The 23356-nt window shown below is 44.0% G+C and overlaps 1 protein-coding gene across 1 annotated transcript; it reads right to left on the bottom strand.

Annotated features, from left to right (window-relative positions):
- Positions 1–23200, bottom strand: ctbs (chitobiase, di-N-acetyl-). Its single transcript, XM_059983740.1, has 7 exons — positions 22942–23200; positions 12532–12670; positions 7432–7640; positions 5432–5603; positions 4861–4958; positions 773–934; positions 1–430 (listed from the first exon to the last, which is right to left on the bottom strand). Exons 1-7 carry the CDS (start codon positions 23122–23124, stop codon positions 245–247), a joined length of 1149 nt encoding a protein of 382 aa, XP_059839723.1. The 5' UTR covers positions 23125–23200; the 3' UTR covers positions 1–244.
- Between the last annotated feature and the right edge of the window lie 156 nt (positions 23201–23356).

Raw genomic sequence — 23356 nt, 5'->3', positions numbered from 1 at the left:
CCTGGATGTATTGTGAATGAGCGATGAGAGGTTAAGCTCATGCTCGGTACAGATTTGCCACATCTGTAAATGACTCAATTTATTAAATCTTTATTGCAAACCGCATTGGTACCTGAATGACAGTTTGATGGTCAGTTAATGTCCAAGTCATTTTTAAGGTTTGAGCTAGCTTCTTTAAGATTAGTTGCAAAAGGATAATGATTCTCTTTGGTGACGGTGAGATGGGCCCAGGTCAGGACGTTCTTCAGGGAGGGGATAGAGCAGCCCACATTTCTTCGGTCAGCTTCACAGCTGCAGCTGTATTGCTGTAGTCCAGGAGGTTTGCATTCCACATGCCTATACCACGGAGACCGAACTTTATCAAGAGCAGCGCCTTCATCGAAATGCTCTGCGGATCGTCATACCAGACCTCGTGGTACGTCTCATTCACCTGTCACACAAATCAAGCGTTACATGGAGAATAATTCACTCACTGGATTAAATCTCTATAAAATGAAATAAGAGTCAGAGGTCATGGGTAAAGGGTGAAAGGTAAAGGGGAACAACATCACTCAGAGGGTGGTGAGAGTGGGAAACTAGTATTGGTGTATAGTTTGGGTTCAATTTCAACATTGAAGTCTGGATAAGTATATGGATGGGATTAGTAGACTAATGGACTATATGCCAAAGGGCTTGTTTCTGTGCTTAGTGTTCTACAGCTCTGGGATTAGGCAGAATAACCAAATCCTAGCCCTTCACATCCCTCCCACCCATACTAGAGCATCATTCTTACCATGTAGATGTAATACGGGGCTTTCTGATTGTCGTCCCAAAGCCTACCCGTAATCGATTTGTCAACTTGTTGCATTATCTTCTTGTATGGGATCTGCGTCCCAGCTGCATCACTGCACGGGGCTCCGTGAAAAGGAATACTTTGCAATGTACACCTACCAGCCTGAAAAAGAAGAGCTGCAAGGTAATTAATTGTAGCGACACTGATTTAACTTTATTTCGAGATACCACACAGTAACGGGCCCAGTCAGCCCGTACACCCATGTGACCAATTAACCTACCCACCTGTACACTTTGGAACGTGAGAGGAAACCCAGTTGGTCACTAGCACTGAAAACTTCACACCACCTTAAATGGATGGGGTCACCTGTCCTGTAACGGCACTGCCCAGAGGGGAATAGCAAACCACTTCTGTAGAAAACTTTGCCAAGAACAATGTTCATAGACCATGAACGGCCACATCATACCATCGGCACATAATGAACGAATGATCTATCCTTGGATATTCCATTTACTTTTATTAATTCAAATTTTTATTATTATTCTTTTTTACAAAGCAGCACAGCACATCAGAGCAGGTACAGTACAGCATATTTACAGCCATCCCATGACAGGAAAACATACAAGACTTAGAAACAGGAAAAAAGCTCTAAGTTTAAATTAACGTACAACCAAAATTGATCCCATCCGTCTTGCATTTTTCCCCTCACTGTTAATTCTTCCCAATGTGTTCATATGATGAAATCTTAATCATTTCCTCAGTCCATTCCTTCACATTGGGACATCTGGGTTTTTTCCAGTTTTGCAATACAGGCAGCCCCTGAGTTACGAACGTCCGACTTACGGACAGCTTGTACTTACGAACCGAGGAAGGAGAACGCCGTCTACCATTTTAAGTCGGATCACGACGCCGTCCACCATTTTAAGTCATTACCGTTGATACTGTTGAGTGTGTAACTTTGTATTTGGCTTAAATTTTCCTTAGCGAGATTCACCCTGACCCCGTTCGGGTCGGCTGGTGGCACAGTGAGATCAGCACCGGGCTGGAGAACGGAGTTTTCCCGAGTTCGATCCAGTGACAGACCACTCCCGTGCCGGGTTGATGCTGATCCAGTGACCCCGTACCATCCATGCCGGGTTAATGCTGAGCGTGCAACTCGACCTCGTTAAAAAAAACACTATTTAAATTTTAAATTCCCATGTGGAATATCGTGGAGGATCAAATACCCAAACCCAGCACAGCCCCCAATTGTCCCATTTAACCTGTCTCAGTGCGGTGGTCCTTAGGACCCAGTGGACCTCAGGAGCCGGCGGAGGTCTGGACCCGCTGCCCACAGTGTTTCTGTTCCGTTGATGGGAAGTGATCGTGATTGAAAATAAAGTAGAAATAATAAAGCATTTGGAAAGAGTTGAAACACCATCGGTCATTGGAAAAGCGTTAGGCTACAGTTGGTCAACGATCGGAACAATTTTAAAGAATAAAGTGAGAATAATGGAGCATGTGAACGGCCCTGCCCCGATGAAAGCTACGATTATTACTAAGCAACGCAGTGGTTTATTTATTGGAATACATACGTTTCTTAAGTGTTTTATATGCATAGAAAGGTAAAATATATACTATATACTAACGTTTGACTAACTGACGCTAAATAATACTGGATGTACTTGTTCTAACTTACGTACAAATCAGACAGACGAAATCAGGAACGGAACTCGTACATAATCTGTATAATTCTTGCAACTGTGATGAGACCCGTCTTTACAATAGTAAATTTGTCATTGTTTACATTAGGTATCATTGTCCTATCACCCAGGAGACAAAGCCGGGGGCACAAGGGCAGTGTAGGACCCGACCAATTCCCCAACAAATCAAGAACTTTACACCAAAATGGACGAACCATAGAACACTCCCAAATCATGTGAAAATATGTGCCCACCTCATTTTTACATTCCCAGCATAAATTATCATCAATCCCCATTTTGTAGTCTAGTTGGTGTCCAATAATATCTGTGTACTATCTTATACTAAATAAATTTCCCTCTCGCTTCCCTAATATGTCTATCCACATCTGATAAACTATTTGACCACTCGTTATCTTCAAGATTGCTTCCAAGATCCTTCTGCCATACTGCTTTGAGATTGTTACACGATTCATCCACAGAGTGCTTGAACATTTTATAAAACACTGATGCTTTATGAACTTCCTGTGGTAGTGTAAAGTATTCAGTTAAAGGGTTACTTTGTGGGCCACCATTCTTGAATATGCTACTAACACAATGTCTTATTTGTAAATACTTCCAAAAATTCCCTTTATCTACAAAGTTATATTTCCTCTGCAAATCCACATATGATATAAATATCCCATTCTCATAAAAATCACCTGCTGTATTTACACCTCTAATCTTCCATTCTTTCCAGTACACTATTCTTTTCCCAATGCATATTGCAGGGTTATTCCAGAGCGAGGGGTATAACTGGTTTAAATGTGACATTCTACAGGAATTATGAATTGTACTCCACACACTCCTTGAGTGAAATAGTATAGGATTTAGATTAATCTTGTTTTCCACATATTGTGAGTGAATGTTAAGGGGAGAATGTGGTGCAGCCAAGCTCCGTTCTATAATTACCCAATCTAAATCAACATCAGCCCTGTCCCAATGTTTAGCTAACTTGGTCATTTCAAAGGATAATTTATATGCCCTGACGTCTGGTAGACTGAACCCTCCCATGTCCCTGGACGTACACATTTTACTCATTTTAATTCTGGGCTGCTTCTTATCCCATAGAAAATTACTGATAACTTTGTGGTATTGCTTGTAAATCAAATCTGAAATATTTAAAGGAAGCATCATTGAAAGGTAGTTAAACTGAGGTGCTATGACCATTCTAACTGCATTGACTTTACCCCAGAGTGACAGTCTCAGTGCCCCCCATTTATCCAGATTATTCCATATCCTACTCAATAAAGGATTATAAAGTAATTATTTCATCCAAATTCTGAATGAGTTTGACCCCCTAGATATTTAATTCCAACAGGCACCCATCTGAAATTAAACTTAGATACTGAATTTGAATAACACAATTTTTGACATTGGTATAGCCTCCGATTTATTGCTGTTGATTTTATAACCAGATACATCACAAAATAATTGAATTGTTTTCGTTAGTGGGGGTAAGGAATTAGGAGGGTCACTAATCAGTAATAAAATATCGTCAGCATATAGCATCAGCTTATGCTCCTTTCTGCCTCCCTTCACCCCTCTAATATTTGGATCCTTTCTAATCATGATTGCCAACGCTTCCAAAAAAATCATAAACAACAGTGGAAGAGGGGGCAGCCTTGGAGTGTACCCTGTGAAACGTTAAAAAATGGGGATATGATACCATTTGTAACAACTGCTGCCTTAGGGTTTTTATACAAAATTGTAATCCATTATTCAAAGATAGAGCCAAACCTAAAGAATGACAAGGCCGTGGTTAAAAATCTCCCCTCAACCCTGTCAAAGGCCTTTTCAGTGTCCAGGGAGATGGCCGTAACTGGGATACTACTTGGGGAGTTCAGCCATATTAATGCAGTAATCTCCTTTGTCCAGCAGAAATGGAAAACGGTTTGGAGTATGGTATCAATGATATATGCAGAAGTGTGGAAATAGGAACCAAAACCAGGCTCTTTCAGAGCTGGGGGTAAATGGATAGAGTCTTACAATGGTGAGGGAGAGAGACAGAGACAGGGGGAGGGGGGAGGGACACAGAGAGACAGACAGATATGATATGGTCCACAAAATGCAGAGCCAGCTGGTAAGCCTAGTCCTAATCAGACTACTTTATCCAGCTCCCCACCTACCCTATTATACCTAAAAAGTAATCTCCACCTATAATTGAGATCACATCCTGTCTCAGTCAGTGCCAGTTTTCCTGAATGAATTTCTCTGCTTCTGCAGTAGTAAAGAACTTGTTTTTTCTATTACATTTACTTTTGAACTTTGAATAGTTAATTCATTCCTTGAGACATGTCAACTATCAGAGAACAACTTGCACCATAAAACATGACATTCTAAATAATTAAACAAAGAACCTTATCTTACCTCAAACAAATGGAGGCAAGGGTAATCATAACCATACCATGGGACTCCCAACACCAGTTTCTTTGGATCAATACCCAGTTTTAAATAGCCATGAATACCTAAAAGGGAAAGGGAAAATTTGATTCAGTCTTGGGTCAAATACTGGAAGTTGTAAACTCATTCAGCTCCATCATGGGCACTAGCCTCCCCAGCATCAAGGACATCTTCAAAAAAAACAATACCTCAAAAAGACAGCATCTATCATTAAGGACCCCCATCACCCAGGACATGCCCTCTTCTCATTGCTACCATCGAGGTGGTACAGAAGCCTGAAGACACACTGAATGTTTTAGGAACAGCTTCTTCCCCTCTGCCAGATTCCTGAATGGACAATGAACCCAAGGACACCAATTTTTGCACTTGCACATTTTACTTAATTTATGTATACAGTACTTCCAAATTTTGAGTCTAAATAAACAGCAATATACTGCTGCTACAAAACAACAACTGTCACAACTTCCACCAATGACTAAACCAGATTCTGAAATACGACAGGTAGACCCGACACAAACAAGGTGAAAAGTCTTCGTACCTGATACTGTCTGGTAATAGGGCGCATTCGCCTTTGCAATGCAATCTTCCCATATCTGGCTCTGTATATCATAAGACATGACGAATAAAAAGTCACAGGAGTTTGCAATTTCCACATAATCATAGCATCGTCCATCAATGCAATCTGGAGACCAAGCCACATCAAACGTAACCTGAAGAACAACTGCAAGTTAATTTCATTTCACCGCACACATTCCATATTTCCCAATGATTCAGGAGGTCCATTGAGTCAGAGCAGTCTTACCTCTCATGTTGTTGCAGTCCTATCCTGGAAATGCAAGGGTTAATGGATGAGGAGCATTTAATGGATCTGGACCTGTACTCACACTGGAATTTAGAAGAATGAGGGGGATCTCACTGGAACCTATCGAATATTGAAAGGTTGAGATAGAGTGCATGTGGAAAGTAAATTTCCTATAGTGGGAGAATCTAGGACCAGAGGACACACCCTCAGAATAGGACATCCCTCTGGAACAAAGATGAGGAAGAATTTCTTTAGCCAGAAGGTGGTGAACCTGTGAAAATCATTGCCACAGCCCCCTGTGGAAACCAAGTCATTGGGTACATTTAAAGTGGAGGTCAGTAACTTCTTGATTAGTCAGGGTATCAAAGGTTACAAGCAGAAATCAGAATAATGGGGTTAAGAGGGATAATAATCAGCCTGGATGGGCCAAATAGCCCAACTCTGCTCCTATGTCTTATGGTCTATGAAACCCTAGTTAGTATGGACGTATGGCATCAGTCATAGACAATAGCTCTAGCTATGTTGTTTCCTTATCTGGCAAGCAGATACACCTTCAGACACACTGATGATTGAGATTCTCCCAATGGTGGTGGGATCTACAATTCAGGATGCAAGCTTTTCATAAGCTTGAAAGATGCATGACATGCCAGAAAATGAATCCTGGAACAATGGAAAAGCTACCACAATAAAGTGCTCCTGCCCCACCTAGTCCATTTTTATACTTACCAGTGGACTACATTCATTTACCCGAGTGTCAGGGATACTCAGACGTGTTAGTAATAGTGGACAAATTCTCAGGATACGTGGAAACTATTCCAGCAAGGAAAGCCACTGCCACACACACAGCAAGAACTCTGCTCAACGACAATAGTCCTGGAAGGGGGTTGCCATGGCTGACAATCACACTGGGAGAGGTTTGTCAGGAATTATGCCGGTGGATGAACATTGAATAATCTTTTCATCGTGCAGATGAGCCAAGAGTCATTGGGACAAGTCAAACAAATGAATGGAAGCAAATGACTCACTAAGAATGATGAGGAAGTACCATGGTCTACTGCTGTTCCCATAGTCTTTAGTTTCAGAGCAACCCCAAACAAGAAAACCAAATCAAGTCCACGCAAGGTGGTAACAGGGCATCCTATGTCCCAACCTCAATCTCACAGAGGCAGAGATACACATTAAAGCAGACAGGTTAACTAACTATCGTGTGAAATTGTCCAGTCTGTTTCTCAACAGGTTTCTGCCATATGGGAAGATCCAACAGAATCAAGGACAGACCCTGATTCACCCTCCTCCCCCTCCTATTCCCCACACTGGCTCCCCTCTTCTCTCCTCACCTGCCTATCATCTCTACCAGTGCCCTCTCCCTTTCCTTTCTCCTATAGTCTACTCTGCTCTTTCAGATTCCTCCTTTAGCCCTTTACTTTTTCCACCAATCACCATCCAGCTTACTTCATCACCTTCCCCCACCCCCTGGTTTCACTTATCAGATTCTATCTTGTACTCCTTCCCCTACCTTCTTATTCTGGCAACTTCTTTCTGGTTTCAGCCCAAAACATCGTCTGTTTATTCATTTCCACAGATACTACCCGGCCTGCTGAGTTCCTCCAGCATTGTGTGCATGTTGCTCTGGAAACTATGGCCACTGTCTGATCTGGGACTTTCCACCCAAGCATGTTCTGTTTTAATTTCAGATTGCCAACATTTGCGTTACTGTTATAAAGTGGCTTCTTTACCTGGGACCCTGGTATTTCCTGGTGGAATATTTCTGTGGTTTCCTTCACAAGCTGAGTTAATGCAAGGTATTCCACAGATTGGTATGCAACAGCTTCTTCCAGATCCAAATTGATTCCATCCAGAAATTGTTTTTTTGCCAGCTGCACTTTACTACGGATCCAAGCTGTCCTGTTAACTTGATCTATAATATCATTTATTGCTACGACACCTGAAGAGGGAGGAGATGCACATTAGCACAGCACCAGCCATAAAATCAGTCAGCTTCTGGTCAAGGTGGCGCCTGCGTACAACGCTCCTTCGGTTGACATCTTTTGGATACATCATATGTTCAAAGGTTCAAATGTCAAGTATAAAGTCAGAGAAATGTACACAATATACATTCTGAAATGGTTTTTTCTTCCACGAAAACAGATGTCTTTTACATTTATTTTTCATGTTGAATGTGAGCCTGGACTGTTGGAGCCTGTGATTTGCTGTTTGGAGAACGTTTGGGTGTTGCCGTGCTCTATAGTCTCCGTGGCAGGGGCAGCGTGCAGAACCTTGTGGTGAGAAGGCTGAGTCAATGCATTTCGCTAAATAAAGTGACAATGGAATGAAGTGCTGGCTGCCTGCCTTTTTAAAAATCTCTGGGGGGGGGGGGGGTTTAAACAATAAGTAAATCACTTTGCTACAGAGAGGGAAAACGCTGCCCAGCTTTTCTGCATTTCGAATGTGGACGTGGACTGCGGACTTTCCTTCAGTCTTACGGTTCTTTTTTGTGTTGTATTTCTTGCCCCATCTTTCTCATTGTGTGTGTGGGGAGGGGGATTTTGGGGTCGATGTGCTTGTTCCGTTTTTGTTTGTTTTTTGAGCGGGGAGGAGGGATGGGGGAAATCGAAAATTGTGCTTCTGTTCGTTTCTTTCTTGTTTTCATAGCCATCTGGAGAAGAATTTTAGAGTTGTATACTTTGATAATAATAAATGAACCTTAACAGCTTACATTTAATGTAGCTTTTGTAATAAGAACCAAACGCAACCAGAGCCTTCTGACGGGTCGCACAACTGCCTGGAATGGAGAGTCACTGCAAGGATCAGAAAAAGCTGCAGAGATTTGTAAACTCAGCCAGTCCCATCATGGGCACCTCCAACAGGTGGTGCCTCAAAAAGGTGGAATCCATTATTAAGGACCCCCATCACACAGGGCATGCCCTCTTCTCATTGCTGTCATCAAGGTTGTGGTACAGGAGTTTGAAAACAAATTCAACAACTCAGGAACAGCTTGCTCCCCTCTGATTTCATAATGCAAACAGCATTATGAAGGACCCCACGCACCCCTCATACAAACTCTTCTCCCTCCTGCCATCTGGGAAAAGGCACCGAAGCATTTGGGCTCTCACAAACAGTTTCTTCCCCCCAAGCCATCAGACACCTCAATATCCAGAGCCTGGACTGACACCAACTTCCTGCCCTCTACTGTGCCTATTGTCTTGTTTATTATTTATTGTAATGCCTGCACTGTTTTGTGCACTTTATGCAGTCCTGGGTAGGTCTGTAGCCTAGTGTAGTTTTTTTTCCTGTGTTGTTTTTACATAGTTCAGTGTACTTTTTGTACTGTTTCATGTAGCACCAGGGTCCTGAAAAACATCTTGTTTTTACTGTGTACTGTACCAGTAGTTATGGTCGAAGTGACAATAAAAAGTGACTTGACTTGAACGGACACTGAAACCATGTACATTATCTCAATTTATTGTAATTTAACTATTATATATTGCAATGTACTTCTGCAATAAAAACATATTTCACAGCATATGCCAGTGATATTAAACCTGATTCTGAAGATGGCAGAACAGTACAGGCCCTTTGCCCACAAGGTTGTACTGACCTTTTAATCTGCTCCAAGATCAACTGAACCCATCTTTTTCACAAAGCCCTCCACTTTTCTTTCACTCGTGTGTCTGGGTCTTTTAAATGTCCCTAACATGTCTGCCTCGCACCACACCTGACAGTGCTCCACACACTTACCACTGTGTAAAAAGCTTAATTCTGTCATTTCCCTGCCCCTCCCATTCTTTGCTCCAAACACTTAAAATTATGCCCCGTGTATTAGCCATTTCTAGCTTAGCAAAAGTTTGGCGAATTTGTGCCCAAATACAAGATTGAAGATTCAAGATTGTTTAATGCCATTCCCAGTACACAAGGTAAAGAAGAATAATTGTTACTCCGGATTCGATGCAGCACAAAGAAAGACAAATAAGGTCAAGTACACAATAATGATAAAATAAATCCTTAAGATAGCTTATATACATCGACTAATTCTGTGTCCATAAAGTGACACTAGGCACAGGAGTGTCGGTACATAAGGTGACTGACAGGAAATGATGAAGTAGTGGTGGTTGGGGGTGTGGAGGGGTGGGTCAGTGGGTGGAGGTGTTGATCAGCCTCACTGCTTGGGGAAAGTAACTGTGTTGGTGTGTGGTGGTCCTGGTGTGGGTGTTACATAGTCTCCTCCCTGATGGGAGTGGGAGGAACAGTATCTGAGTGGATGGGATCCTTCATGATGTCATTGGCACTTTTCCAGAGCCTTTCTGAAGTGAAGTTTTCACCTCTGATTCAACAGCCTGATGGTTGAGGGGTAATAACTGTTCCTGAACCTGGTGGTGTGGGTGCTGAGGCTCATTGTGGTGAGTGAAGTTTTCCCCTCTGATTCAACAGCCTGATGGTTGAGGGGTAATAACTGTTCCTGAACCTGGTGGTGTGGGTGCTGAGGCTCATTGTGGTGAGTGAAGTTTTCCCCTCTGATTCAACAGCCTGATGGTTGAGGGGTAATAACTGTTCCTGAACCTGGTGGTGTGGGACCTGAGGCTCCTGTACCTCCTTCCCGATGGAATCAGTTCAGAGTTGAGGTTATCCTCACTGGTTCAGGAGCCTGATGGTTGAGGGGTAATAACTGTTCCTGAACCTGGTGGCGTGGGACCCGAGGCTCATTGTGATGAATGAAGTTACCCACACTGGTTCAGAAGCCTGATGGTTGTGGGGTAATAACTGTTCCTGAACCTGGTGGTGTGGGACCTGATGGTTGAGGGGTAATAACTGTTCCTGAACCTGGTGGTGTGGGACCTGATAGTTGAGAGGTAATAACTGTTCCTGAACCTGGTGGTGTGGGACCTGATGGTTGAGGGGTAATAACTGTTCCTGAACCTGGTGGTGTGGGACCTGATGGTTGAGGGGTAATAACTGTTCCTGAACCTGGTGGTGTGGGACCTGATAGTTGAGAGGTAATAACTGTTCCTGAACCTGGTGGTGTGGGACCTGATAGTTGAGAGGTAATAACTGTTCCTGAACCTGGTGGTGTGGGACCTGATAGTTGAGAGATAATAACTGTTCCTGAACCTGGTGGTGTGGGACCTGATGGTTGAGGGGTAATAACTGTTCCTGAACCTGGTGGTGTGGGACCTGATGGCTGAGGGATAATAACTGTTCCTGAACCTGGTGGTATGGGACCTGATGGTTGAGGGGTAATAACTGTTCCTGAACCTGGTGGTGTGGGACCTGATGGTTGAGGGGTAATAACCGTTCCTGAACCTAGTGGTGTGGGACCTGATGGTTGAGGGGTAATAATTGTTCCTGAACCTGGTGGTGTGGGTGCTGAGGCTCCTGTACATCCTGCCTGGTAGCAGCAGTGAGAAGAGAGCCTGACCTGGGTGGTGGTGGGGGGGGGGGGGGGGGGGGGCTCTTGATGGATGATGGTGCTGCTTTCCTGCGACAATGTGCTCAAAGTGGATTTGGTCTTAGTTTATTATTGGCACATCAGAATCAGACTTAATATCATTGGCATTTGTTGTGAAATTTGTACTGAGATACAATATCTTGCAAGTTGTTCATACAGATCTGATTACACGATGCATTGAGAGAACAAGGGAAATCAGTAACAATGCAGAATAAAGTGTAACAACTACAGAGAAATTGCAGTGCAGATAAGGAACAAGATGCAAGATTATAACCATGTTGAGGGATGCCTACCCTGAAGTTTAAAGCTTCTCTTCAATGGGAATTCAGTGAGACTCCCTCCCACTGCTCCACCTTGGTGATCTGATGCAGAATCGGTATCGCAGCCACGCGTGCTCTCCAGAAATCTTTGCCTTCTAGCTTGTCCTCCTCCACCTTTATTCCGGCTTCTTCCCCTTTCCTTTCCTGGCTTAATGAAGACTCTCAGTCTTCATCAGCTCTATTCCTCTTCATAGATGCTGCCTGACTTGCTGAGTTTCTCCAGAATTTTGTGTGATACTCAAGATCAGAACGAGGTAGATTGTGAGGTCAAAAGTCCAATTTATCATACTGGAATCCAGCCTCCCCTCCATGGACTGTCTGTATTTGCTGTCTTAGAAAACCAGCCAGAAAAGTTCAAGGTAAATTTATTATCAAAGTACATACATGTCATTATATGCAGCTCTGAGATTCATTTTCTTGCGGGCATTCACAAGAGTAGTCTTATTACAGTGAGTTAGAAGCTGTCCTTGAGCCTGGTGGTACGTGCTTTCAGGCGTTTGGATCTTCTCCCCGATTACCAGTGAGTAGTGAGAGAGAAAGAGGCCACGGTGGGCGGGGTCTTTGATTACTCTGCCATCAGGAAGGAGGTACAGGAGACTCGGGACTCTCACCACCAGGTTCAGGAATAGCTATTACCCCTCAACCATCAGGCTCCTGAACCAGAGGGGATAACTTCACTCACCCCATCACTGAACTGTGGCTATAACCTGTGGACTCTATCTTAAGCTCTTGAGCTCATCATACAGTAATTTCTCTTTTCGCTCTTTTTGCATTCAGTTTTTTTATTTTTGCACATTGGTTGTTTGTTTAGTCGGGCATGGTCTTTTGTTCTATTGCATTTCTTGTATTCAGCATGAATCCCTGGAATAAAATGAATCTCAGGGTTGCATATAATAACACGCGTGTACTTGGATGATAAATTTACTTTGACCTTTCCTGGCTGCTTTTCCAAGGCAGCAAGTACAGAGAGGGGAGGCTGGATTCCACGATGTGTCCACAAGTCCCTGAAGTTTGTTCTTGCGAGTGCAGCTCGAGTTACACAGCAGCAGGAAACCTCTGATAAGAATAGTTACCTTTCAGAACAACTCGAACCTCATTTGCGTGAGCGTGGCACAGAAGCTCAGGGTCATATGCTCCAAATATTGCGATGGTCGTCATCTTGGACCAATCGTAATGCTTCCAATCCTTTCCTCCGACGTCAAAGGCAAAAACCTAAAGCAGAAATTAAAGCAATCTTTTGTGATGAAAGGCATAAAACAGACTGACAAAATTGGATGTTCCCCAAATGGTTTTATTTCCAAAGATAAAAGGCAAGAACAATGCTCCCTCTAGTTATTTTTACAGCTGCGTGGACCAACCATTGCAGGAATTTTATTTTTTTTTAAATTTTTTTTCTTTTAACATTAACACAGCCTGGAAACTGCGCGACACTTTAACATGGTATTCACAGGAGATCTTAACATGCAGGTCAATTGGGAAAATCAGGTTGGTAATGGATCTCAAGAGTGAGTTTGTTGAGTGCCTAAGATATGGCTTTTTAGAGCAATTTACTGTTGAGTCAACTTGGGGATCAGCTCTACTGATTGGGTGTTACATAATGAACTGGAGGCAATTAGGGAACTTAAGGTGAAAGAACCCTTAGGAACCAGTGATCACAATATGATTGTGTTCAACTTGAAATTTGATTGGGAGAAAGTCTGATGTAGCAGTATTTCAATGGAGTAAGGGAAATTACAGTGGTGTGAGAGAGAAGTTGGCCAAAGTAAATTGGAAGGAGTTACTGGTAGGGATGACAGCAGAGCAACAATGGTGAGAGTTTCTGGGAAAATGAGGAAGGTACAGGACAGATGTATTCCAAAAACAAAGAAATACTCAAATGGTAAAATAGTACAACCTGGCTGACAAGGGAAGTCAAAACAATTGTAAAAGCAAAAGAAACAGCATACAAAGCAGAAGTTAGTGGGAAGATAGAGAGTTGATAAGTCTTTAAAAACCTACAGAGAGCAACTTTAAAAAAATCCATTAGAAGTGAAAAGATGAAATGAAAGCAAGCTAGCAAATAATATCAAAGTGGATAGTAAAATTTTTTCCAAGTATGTTAAAAAATAAAAGAAATGAGAATAGATATAGGACCGCTAGAAAATGAGGCATGAGCAATAATAACAGGGGACAAGGAGATGGCTGATTAACTAAATGAGTATTTTGGGTCAGTCTTCACCGTGGAAGACACTAGCAGTATGCCTGATGTTGTATTGTGTGAAGAGAAGTGGGTGTAGTTACTGTTACAAGAGGTTTTTTTTGTTCAGACTAGAGAATATGCCAGGCAGGATGTTGGAATGCTCCTCTTGCAGGATGTGGGAAGTCAGGGAGACCTCCAGTGTCCCTGGCAACGATACCTGCAAAAGGTGCTTCCAGCTGTAGCTCCTAACAGACCACATTAGGGAACTGGAGCAGGAGCTGGAGGACCTCCAGATCATTCGGGAGACTGAGCAGTTTATAGATAGTAACTTCCGGGAGGTAGTTACACCTAAGAAACGGGCACAGATAATTGGGTTACTGTCAGGCGAGGGAAGGGGAAAGGGCAGGTAGTGCAGGGTTTGTATGTTCCTGTCAGGGTTAAAGGCAAAATGAATAAGAATAAGGAATCTTGGTACTCTAACCCGAACTCTGATAAACATGTATAGGCAACAGGGAGGAAAAAAGATGCTTGAGTATAAAAAGAGTATGAAAATACTTGAGAAAGAAATCAGGAGAGCTAAAAGACGACATAAGGTTGCTTTGGCAGTCAGGGTGAAGGATAATCCTAAGAGCTTCTACAGGTATGTTAAGAGCAAAAGGATAGTAAGGGATAAAATTGGTTCTCTTGAAGGTCAGAGTTGTCGGCTATGTATGGAACCAAAAGAAATGGGAGAGATATTAAATGGGTTTTTTGCATCGTATTTACCAAGGAAACTGGAATGGGTCTATGGAAACAAGGCAAACAAGTAGGGAGGTCATGGGACTTGCACAGATTAAAGAGGAGGAGGTGCTTGCTGTCTTGAGGCAAATCAGAGTAGATAAATCCCCAGGACCTGACAGGGTATTCCCTCGGACCTTGAGGGAGATTAGTGTTGAAATTGCAGGGGCCCTGGCAGAAATATTTAAAATGTTGATATCCACAGGTCAGGTGCCGGAGGATTGGAGGATAGCTTCTATTGTTTAAAAGACTCAAAAAGTAAGCTGGGAAATTATAGGCCGGTAAGTTTGACATTAGTAGGTAAATTATTGGAAGGAATACCAAAAGATAGGATCTACAAGTATTTTGATAGACAGGGACTTATTAGAAACAGTCAGCATGGCTTTGTGCATGGTAGGTCATATTTAACCAATCTATTAGAGTTTTTCGAGGAGGTTACCAGGAAAGTGGATGAAGGGAAGGCAGTGGATGTTGTATACATGGACTTCAGCAAGGCCTCTGACAAGGTCCCGCATGGGAGATTAGTAAGGAAGATTCAGTCGCTAGGTATACATGGAGAGGTAGTAAATTGTATTGGACATTGGCTCAGTGGGAGAAGTCAGAGAGTGGTAGTGGAGGATTGCTTCTGAGTGGAGGCCTGTGACTAGTGGTGTGCCACAGGGATCAGTGCTGGGTCCATTGTTATTTGTCATCTATATCAATGATCTGGATGATAATGTGGCAAATTGGATCAGCAAATTTGCTGATGATACAAAGATTGGAGGTGTAGTGGACAAGTGTGAGGTATTGCACTTCAGAAGGTCAAACCAAGGTAGAACATACAAGGTAAATGGTAGGACACTGAGGAGTGCAGTAGAACAGAAGGATCTTGGAGTACAGATGCATAATTCCCTAAAAGTGGTGTCACAGGTAGATAGGGTTGTAAAGAGAGCTTTTGGTACATTGGCCTTTATAAATCAAAGTATCGAGTATGAGAGTTGGAATGTAATGGTGATGTTGTATAAGACATTGATGAGGTTGAATTTGGAGTACTGTGTGCAGTTTTGGTCACCTAATTACAGGAAAGATATTAATAAGGTTGAAAGAGTGCAGAGAAAGTTTACAAGGATATTGCCGGGACTTGAGAAACTGAGTTACAGAGACAGGTTGAATAGGTTAGGACTTCATTCCCTGGAGCGTAGGAGAATGAGGGGTGATTTGATAGAGGTGTATAAAATTATGATGGGTATAGATAGAGTGAATGCAAGCAGGCTTTTTCCACTGAGGTTAGGGGAGAAAAAAAAGAGGTCATGGGTTAAGGGTGATGGGGGAAAAGTTTAAAGGGTATATTGGAGGTGGCTTCTTCATGCAGAGAGTGGTGGGAGTGTGGAATGAGCTGCCAGATGAAGTGGTGAATGTGGGCTCACTTTTGACATTTAAGAAAAACTTGGACAGGTATATGGATGAGAAGGGTTTGGAGGGATATGGTCCAGGTGCAGGTCAGTGGGACTAGGCAGAAAAATGGTTCTGCACAGCCAAGAAGGGCCAAAAGGCCTGTTTCTGTGCTGTGATGTTCTATGGTTCTAAGAGAGAAAGTGCTCAAAAAGCTGAAATACCCGAGGGTACACTAACTGGACCAGATGAACTGCACCCTGGGGTTCTGAAAGAGGTAGCAGTAGAGATTGTGGTGGAACTAAAAACGATCTTTCAAAAAATCATTGGACTCTGGCATGGTTCCAGAGGACTGGAAAACTGCAAATGTCACTCCACCCCTCAAAAAAGGAAGAAGACGTCACAGTCAATTGTTATGAATGAGGTGGAATACTTGGTGACACAAGAAAAGATAGTACAAAACTTTCCTTCAGGGAAAATCCTGACTGATAAGTCTGTTGGAATTCTTTGAGGAGATTACAAGTAGGATAGATAAAGGGGATGCAGTAGATGTTGTATATTGGGACTTTCAGTAGGCCTTTGACAAGGCATGAGGCTGCTGATCAATTTAAGAGCCTGTGGTATTACAGAAAGTTATAGCATGATTAGAGCATTGGCTGATTGGTAGGAGGCAGCACGTAGGAATAAAAGGATCCTCTGCTGGTTGGCTGCCAGTGACTAGTGGTGTTCTGCAGGGGTCGGTGTTGGGACCACGTCTTTTTTTGCTGTATATAAATGATTTAGATAATGGAATAGATGGCTTTGTTGCCAAGTTTGCAGATGATACGAAGATTGGTGGAGGGGCAGGTAGTTCTGAGGAAACAGATAGGATGCAAAGGACTTGGACAGATTAGGAGAATGGGCATGGAAGTGGCAATGTTGGAAAATGCACGGTCATGCGCTTTGTTATTAGAAATAAATGTGCAGACTATTTTCTAAATGGGGACAAAATCCAGGAATCTAAGATGCCAAGGGGGCTTGGGAGTCCTTGTGCAGAACACCCTGAAGGTTAACTTGCAGGTTGAATCAGTAGTAAGGAAGGCAAATGCCATGTTAGCATTCATTTCAAGAGGTCTAGAATACAAGAACAAGGATGTGATGCTTTGCAAGGCATTGGTGAGGCCTCATCTTGAGTATTGTGAACAGTTTTAGGCCTCTCATCTTAGAAGAGATGTGCTGGCATTGGAGAGGGTCCAGAGGAGGTTCACAAGGATGATTCCAGGAATGAAAGGGTTATCATACAAGGAATGTTTGATGACTCTGGGTCTGTACTCGCTGGAATTCAGAAGGATGGGGGGGGGGGGGGGGGAATCTCATTGAAATCTTTTGAATGTTGATAGACAGAATAGATGTTTTTCCCATGGTGGGAATGTCTAGGACAAGAGGGCACAACCTCAGGATAGAGGGGCCCTTTCAAAGCAGATGCGGAAAAATTTCTTTAGCCAAAGGGTGATGGATTTGTTGCCACATGCCGCTGTGGAGGCCAGGTCATTGGGCCATTGAACTGGGATTGAGGAGGAGATTAAAAAAAATAGGATCAGCCGTGATTGAATGGCGGGGCAGACTCGATGGGCCAAATAGCCTAATTCTACTTCTGCATCTTGCATTATTCACTCTCATAGGTGCTGCCTGACCTGCTGAGTTCCTCTAACATTGTGCGCGCTGCTCTGGATTTCCAGAATCTGACATGTCCTTGGTCTTTTAAATGAACTTTACATGGTATGCTTGTGATCCTTTCTAGGACTTCCCAAACCAGATTACAGATAATAAAGCACACTCTGAAGACGAGATACTGTCCTTGTAAAACACACACAGTACGTGCACATTATCACTTGCTAGTATAGATGTACTGAGCAGAAGAATTGTGCTTAGCTGGGAGCTCTGACAACACTGCAACATTCCCCTCAGTAAACTGATTAACTGCTCAATTAAGGCAACTTTTAACCCACTTACTAACAGATACTGATAGTATCCAGCCTGCAAACTATACCTGTGCTGCTCCACAGCTACCTGGTAATAATTACTGCAAAATAAATGCAATGGCCAGCAAAGCTCGAACACAATAATAGACCACATTGGGACAGGTTACAAGATGATTAAATGGCCCACTAGTACGATAAGATGCACTCTTGAACTGAATGCCCGGTACCTCGTTATAACTTTACACCCTACTGCCTATTGCACTGCACTTTCCTCTAACTGCTCTGAATGTTTGACAGCTCGGTAGGCAACTGGCAGAAACTGCAGAGAGCTGTATCCACATCAAATAAACCAGCCCCCCGCCTCCAGGCACTCTCAACACTCTCTGTTGTCTTGGTAAAGCAGCCGACATAATCCAGAGATTCCTCCCAGCCTGGACATCCCTTATTCTCCCATCAGACTGAAGATACGAAGTCCAAGAGTACATACCACCAGAATCAAAGACACCTTCTGCCCCACTTAGACTCTTGAATAGACCTCTTGTTTGATAATCTTGTTCAACGACCTCTTGCCCTCAATTGATCTTATGATTTGCACTTTATCACTTATCTGCATTGCACTTTGTAGCTGTGACACTTCAAACAACATCGTTATTTTTAAACTTTGTTCTACTTCAATGCACTGTGTAATAAAAGACCATAAAATATAGGAGCAGAAATAGGCCATTCAGCCCATCGACTTTGCTCCACTATTCAATCAAAGGCTGATCCAATTCTTCCGGTCATCTCCACTCCGCTGCCTTCTCCCCAGACCCTTTGATGCCCTAGCCAATCAAGAACCTATCTCTGCCTTAAATACACCCAGTGACTTGGCATCCTGAAGTCGTGCCCTCTTGTCCGAGACTCCCCTACCATGGAAAATAACCTTGCCATATCTAATATGTTCAGGCCTTTTAACATTCGAAATGTTTCTATGAGATCTCCCCTCAGTCTCCTGAACTCCAGGGAATACAGCCCAAGGGCTGCCAGACATTCCTCATACAGTAACCCTTTCATTCCTGGAATCATTCTCGTGAATCTTCTGTGAACCCTCCCCAGTGTCAGTATATCCTTTCTAAAGTAAGGAGCCCAAAACTGCACACAATACTCCAAGTGTGGTCTCACGAGTGCCCTATACAGAACCTCAACATCACATCCCTGCTCTTACATTTTATACCTCTAGAAATGAATGCCAACATTGCATTTGCCTTCTTCACCACTGTCTCAACCTGGAGGTTAACCTTTAGTGCATCCTGCACAAGGAATTCCAAGTCCCTTTGCATCTCTGCATTTTGAATTCTCTCCCCATCTAAACAATAGTCTGCCTGTTTATTTCGTCCACTAAAGTGCATGACCATACACTTTACAACATTGTATTTCATTTGCCACTTCTTTGCCCATTCCCCTAAACTATCCAAGTCTCTCTGCAGGCTCTCTGTTTCCTCAAAACTACCCACTCCTCCACCTATCTTTGTATCAACAGCAAATTTAGCCACAAAGCCATTAATACCATAATCCAAATCATTGACATACATCGTAAAAAGCAGCAATCCCAACACTGACTCCTCTGGAACTCAACTGGTAACGGCAGCCAGCCAGAATAGGATCCCTTTATTCCCACTGTTTCCTGCTGATCAGCCAATGCTCGACCCATGCTAGCAACTTCCCTATGATTCCATGGGCTTTTATCTTGTTAAGCAGCCTCATGTGTGGCACCTTGTCAAAAGCCCTCTGAAAATCCAAGTACACAACATCCACTACATCTCCTTTGTCTACCCTGATTGTAATTTCCTCAAAAAATTGCAGTAGGTTAGTCAGGCAGGATTTTCCTTTCAGGAAACCATGCTGTCTTTGGCCTATCTTGTCATGTGCCCCCAGGTACTCCATAATCTCATCCCTACAATTGATTCCAACAACTTCCCAACCACTGATGTCAAGTGAACAGGTCTATAGTTTCCTTTCTGCTGCCTCCCAACCTTCTTAAATAACAGAGTAACATTTGTAATTTTCCAGTCATCCGCTACAATGCCAGAATCTATCGATTCTTGAAAGATCAACGCAATCTCTCCAGCCACTTCCATCAGCACCCGAGGGTGCATTCCATCAGGTCCAGGAGATTTATCCACCCTCAGACCATTAAGCTTCCTGAGCACCTTCTCAGTCATAATTTTAACTGCATCAACTTCACATCCCCGATACTCTGGAATATTCAGTATACTGCAGATGTTTTCCACTGTGAAGACGGATGCAAAATATGCATTCAGTTCCTCTGCCATCTCTGCATCTCATTACACTAGCTCCAGTGTCATTTTCTATTGGTCCTATATCTACCCTCAACTATATATACACGTAAGGATGTATGAACAGCATGAGAGAAACTTTTCACTGTATCTCAATTCATTAAGCAACTTCCTTCCCATTGTCCCCCTCCTCAACTACCAGCCCCTACCTGCCTCAGCCCTCCTTACACAGAAGTTTGGAGGCAACTCAGCAGCCCAGGCAGAATCTAGGGAAAAGAGTACTGTTGACGTTTCAGGCCAAGACACTTAATTAGGACAAGTGTCTCAGCCAGAAACATCGACTGTACTGTTTTCCATAGACACTCCTGACCTGCTGAGTTCCTCCAGCATTCTGTGTGTGTTGTTTGGATTTGCAGCATCTACAGATTTTCTCATTTGTGATTAGACCACAACTTTTTGTAGTGCCTTCCCTTTTGATGCAGCGTCATAACTAGAAACACCATCCCTCCCCCCACTCCACAGAAGCTGCCCATCTCCTCCAGCTGCTTGGTTCTGTTTTACATACAAAATGCATCACGTACAACATGCTGGGGGGAGCTCAGCAGGTCAGGCAGCATCCGAGGAAATAAACAGTCAATGTTTCGGGCCGAGACCCTTCGTCGGGACTGAAGAGGGAGGGGGCAGGGGCCCTATAAAGAAGGTGGCTGGTAGACCAATCAGAGGAAAGATCGGGGGGGGGGGGGGGAGAGATAGACAGGACAGGTGAAGGAGGAATGTAAGGGATATGTAAGTAATGTACTACACCATGTATAGTAGAAGGCGGCAGAATCATGAGAGGTGATAGGCAGCCAGAGGAGGAGGCAGAGGCAGAGTGAAGGTGGTGCAGAATGCAAGTTGCTTGGATCTCCAGCATCTGCAGATTTCTTCCCTATGGTTCTGTTTAATGCAGATTCCGGCACCTGTAGTCTCCTGCTTTGCCTCAGATTCCATACTAGCGAACCAATTCTCAATACAACCAAGCCAACAATTAATACTCCCAGTCGACACATTAGATGGCAGAAAGAACCAATCACTTTATTGCTAGTACGTGAAACATACTAGAATTGATTGTGGTTCAGGACCAAGCATAAAACACAGGACAATACTAAAATAGACAACACAATAGCAACCAACAACTAACAAGACAAAAGTACAAACAGCTGTGATCAGTAATTAGTGGCACGATCACATGCACAAAAGACAATAATCAAACTTAAACATGAACATATGAGCAGGCTCAATTATCACAGAACAAGGAGAGCAGGAAAGACAATTGAACAGATGTTGTTAGGGTTTTGCACCTGAGAGTTTTGTGGAGAAATGGGTACCTACAGGAAAGAAGCTACAGAGGTGACATGTAGTCCTGGTGCTGATGGACAAGTAGGGTCTCTCTGATGGCAGCTTGGTGAATATGTGACTGTCAGGGTGGGTGGAGTCAGCAGTAATTTTTTTCAGCTCTATTCTTCACTCTGGTCTTTAATGTTTGTAGCTGACGGTCAAAGAGCATAGAACACTACAGTACAATACAGGCCCTTCGGCCCACAATGACCTTTTAACCTACTTTAAGATCACTCTAACCCACCCTCCAGAGTTTTATAGAGCTGCAATTTCACCTCTCAGCTCAAACACAATTTCCCAACTGTTTGGCCAACACACCAACCATCATGTACTGTGCGGTATCACATGGGCGATCACAATCCCATGACTACAATTGTTCTTGGCAAATTTCTCTATAGACGTGAATTGCCATTGCCTTCTTCTGGGCTGTGTCATCACATGATGGGTGACTCCAATCGTAATCAATACTCTTCAGAGAATGTCTGCCTGGTGTCAATGGTCACATTACTAGGACTGGTGATATGCACCAGCGGCCCATACGACCATCCACCACTGGCTCCCGTGGCTTCATGTGACCCTGATCGAGGGGCTGAGCAGGTACCACACCTTGCCCAAGGGTGACCTGCAGGCTAGCGGAGGGCAGGAGCACCTTACACCTCCTTTGGTAGAGACGTACCTCCACCCACAAACACAACCTATGTCTTCTTAACCACCTTATCAACTCATGTGGCAAACTTGAGAAACAATGAACACAAACCCCTGTTCGTCTGCACCTGAGACTCCTGCCTTTAACCCTGTACGCTGCCTTTAAATTCAGCCTTCCAAAGTGAATCAATACTTCACACTTTGCTGGGTCAAACCCCATCTGCCACTTGTCAGCCCAGCTGTACATCCTATCAAAGTCCCATTGCACCTATGGCAACCTCCACACCACCCAACATTTAAGACTTCAAGCATATCTAGAGGTAGGTACGATCACAATTTTAAAAAATTGGAGAGGAAGGTTGAGGGGAAAGGAAGTAAATGGCACAAACACAAGTATATAAATTGGCTGGCAGAGTCTGGATGGGTCAAAAGGCTTTATTTCATGCTGTAGAACACTGAGTTTTACACTTCCCTTCTCCCAAAAAAAACACATTATCGACACGGCCTGCCTCTGTAATACTGTCCCTCATGAATCACCTGCAGGATATAATTCAAATTCTTTTTTCAACATGTGAAGTTTCTGCTACTTTATGGAAAACTACATAACCTAAGCTACCACAATCTGAACGCCTAAACCCTCTCCCCGGACACTACTCCAAATCCCTCCCAGGGGTCGTGGATCCCTACCCAAACCCCGGCTGAGGGTCCTCAACAACCTCAAACCCCTCTAGGGCGCCGGACACCTACCCAAACCACTCCCGACTCTTTTCTCGGGCACAACCCCAAACCGCTCGCAGGGGAATCGTGAGACCGTTCACCGAAAACCCCAACGTCGCCCACCCGGACACCACTCCATCCCCAGGACCGCCCCGGTGCCCGCGGCTCCCCTGCGCTCACCTCCAGCTTGCTGGTTCCCGATAACGGGCGGCAAAGGCCGGGCTCGGAGCACGGGCAGCCGGGGATCGGGGACGCCCTAATGGGCGGGGTGCTGCCGGAGCCGCAGGCCACCCAGAGCCCGAGGAGGGGCAGGGAGATGAAGCCAGGGATGCCCCGAAGCGGAACCCGAGATCCACGAGCCATAACGACGCTGGGCAGAGGAATTACCCGCCGCCCACTTCCTGAAACCCGTAGCCCCGCCCCTTCCTATGGTCACGCGCACAACCCTTGCCCCGCCCACTGTCCGCGACCCGCCCCTTCCTATGGTCACGCGCACAACCCTTGCCCCGCCCACTGTCCGCGACCCGCCCCTTCCTATGGTTACGCGCACAACACTTGCCCCGCCCACTTCTTGTAGCCCCGCCCCTGTCCGTGG

Source organism: Hypanus sabinus, chromosome 11 (genome assembly GCF_030144855.1).
Source record: "Hypanus sabinus isolate sHypSab1 chromosome 11, sHypSab1.hap1, whole genome shotgun sequence".
Lineage (NCBI taxonomy): Eukaryota > Metazoa > Chordata > Chondrichthyes > Myliobatiformes > Dasyatidae > Hypanus > Hypanus sabinus.
Note: the sequence above shows the minus strand (reverse complement) of the source record. Positions and strands in the feature narration are given on the sequence as shown.

Coding starts and splice junctions, on each gene's coding strand:
- ctbs (XM_059983740.1), bottom strand. CDS start 23,124: ATGGCTCGTGGATCTCGGGTTCCGCTTCGGGGCATCCCTGGCTTCATC. Junction 12,671..22,941: donor CGGGAACCAGCAAGCTGGAG/GTGAGCGCAGGG, acceptor TTTCTGCTTTAG/GTTTTTGCCTTTGACGTCGG. Junction 935..4,860: donor CTTGCCTCCATTTGTTTGAG/GTAAGATAAGGT, acceptor CTTCTTTTTCAG/GCTGGTAGGTGTACATTGCA.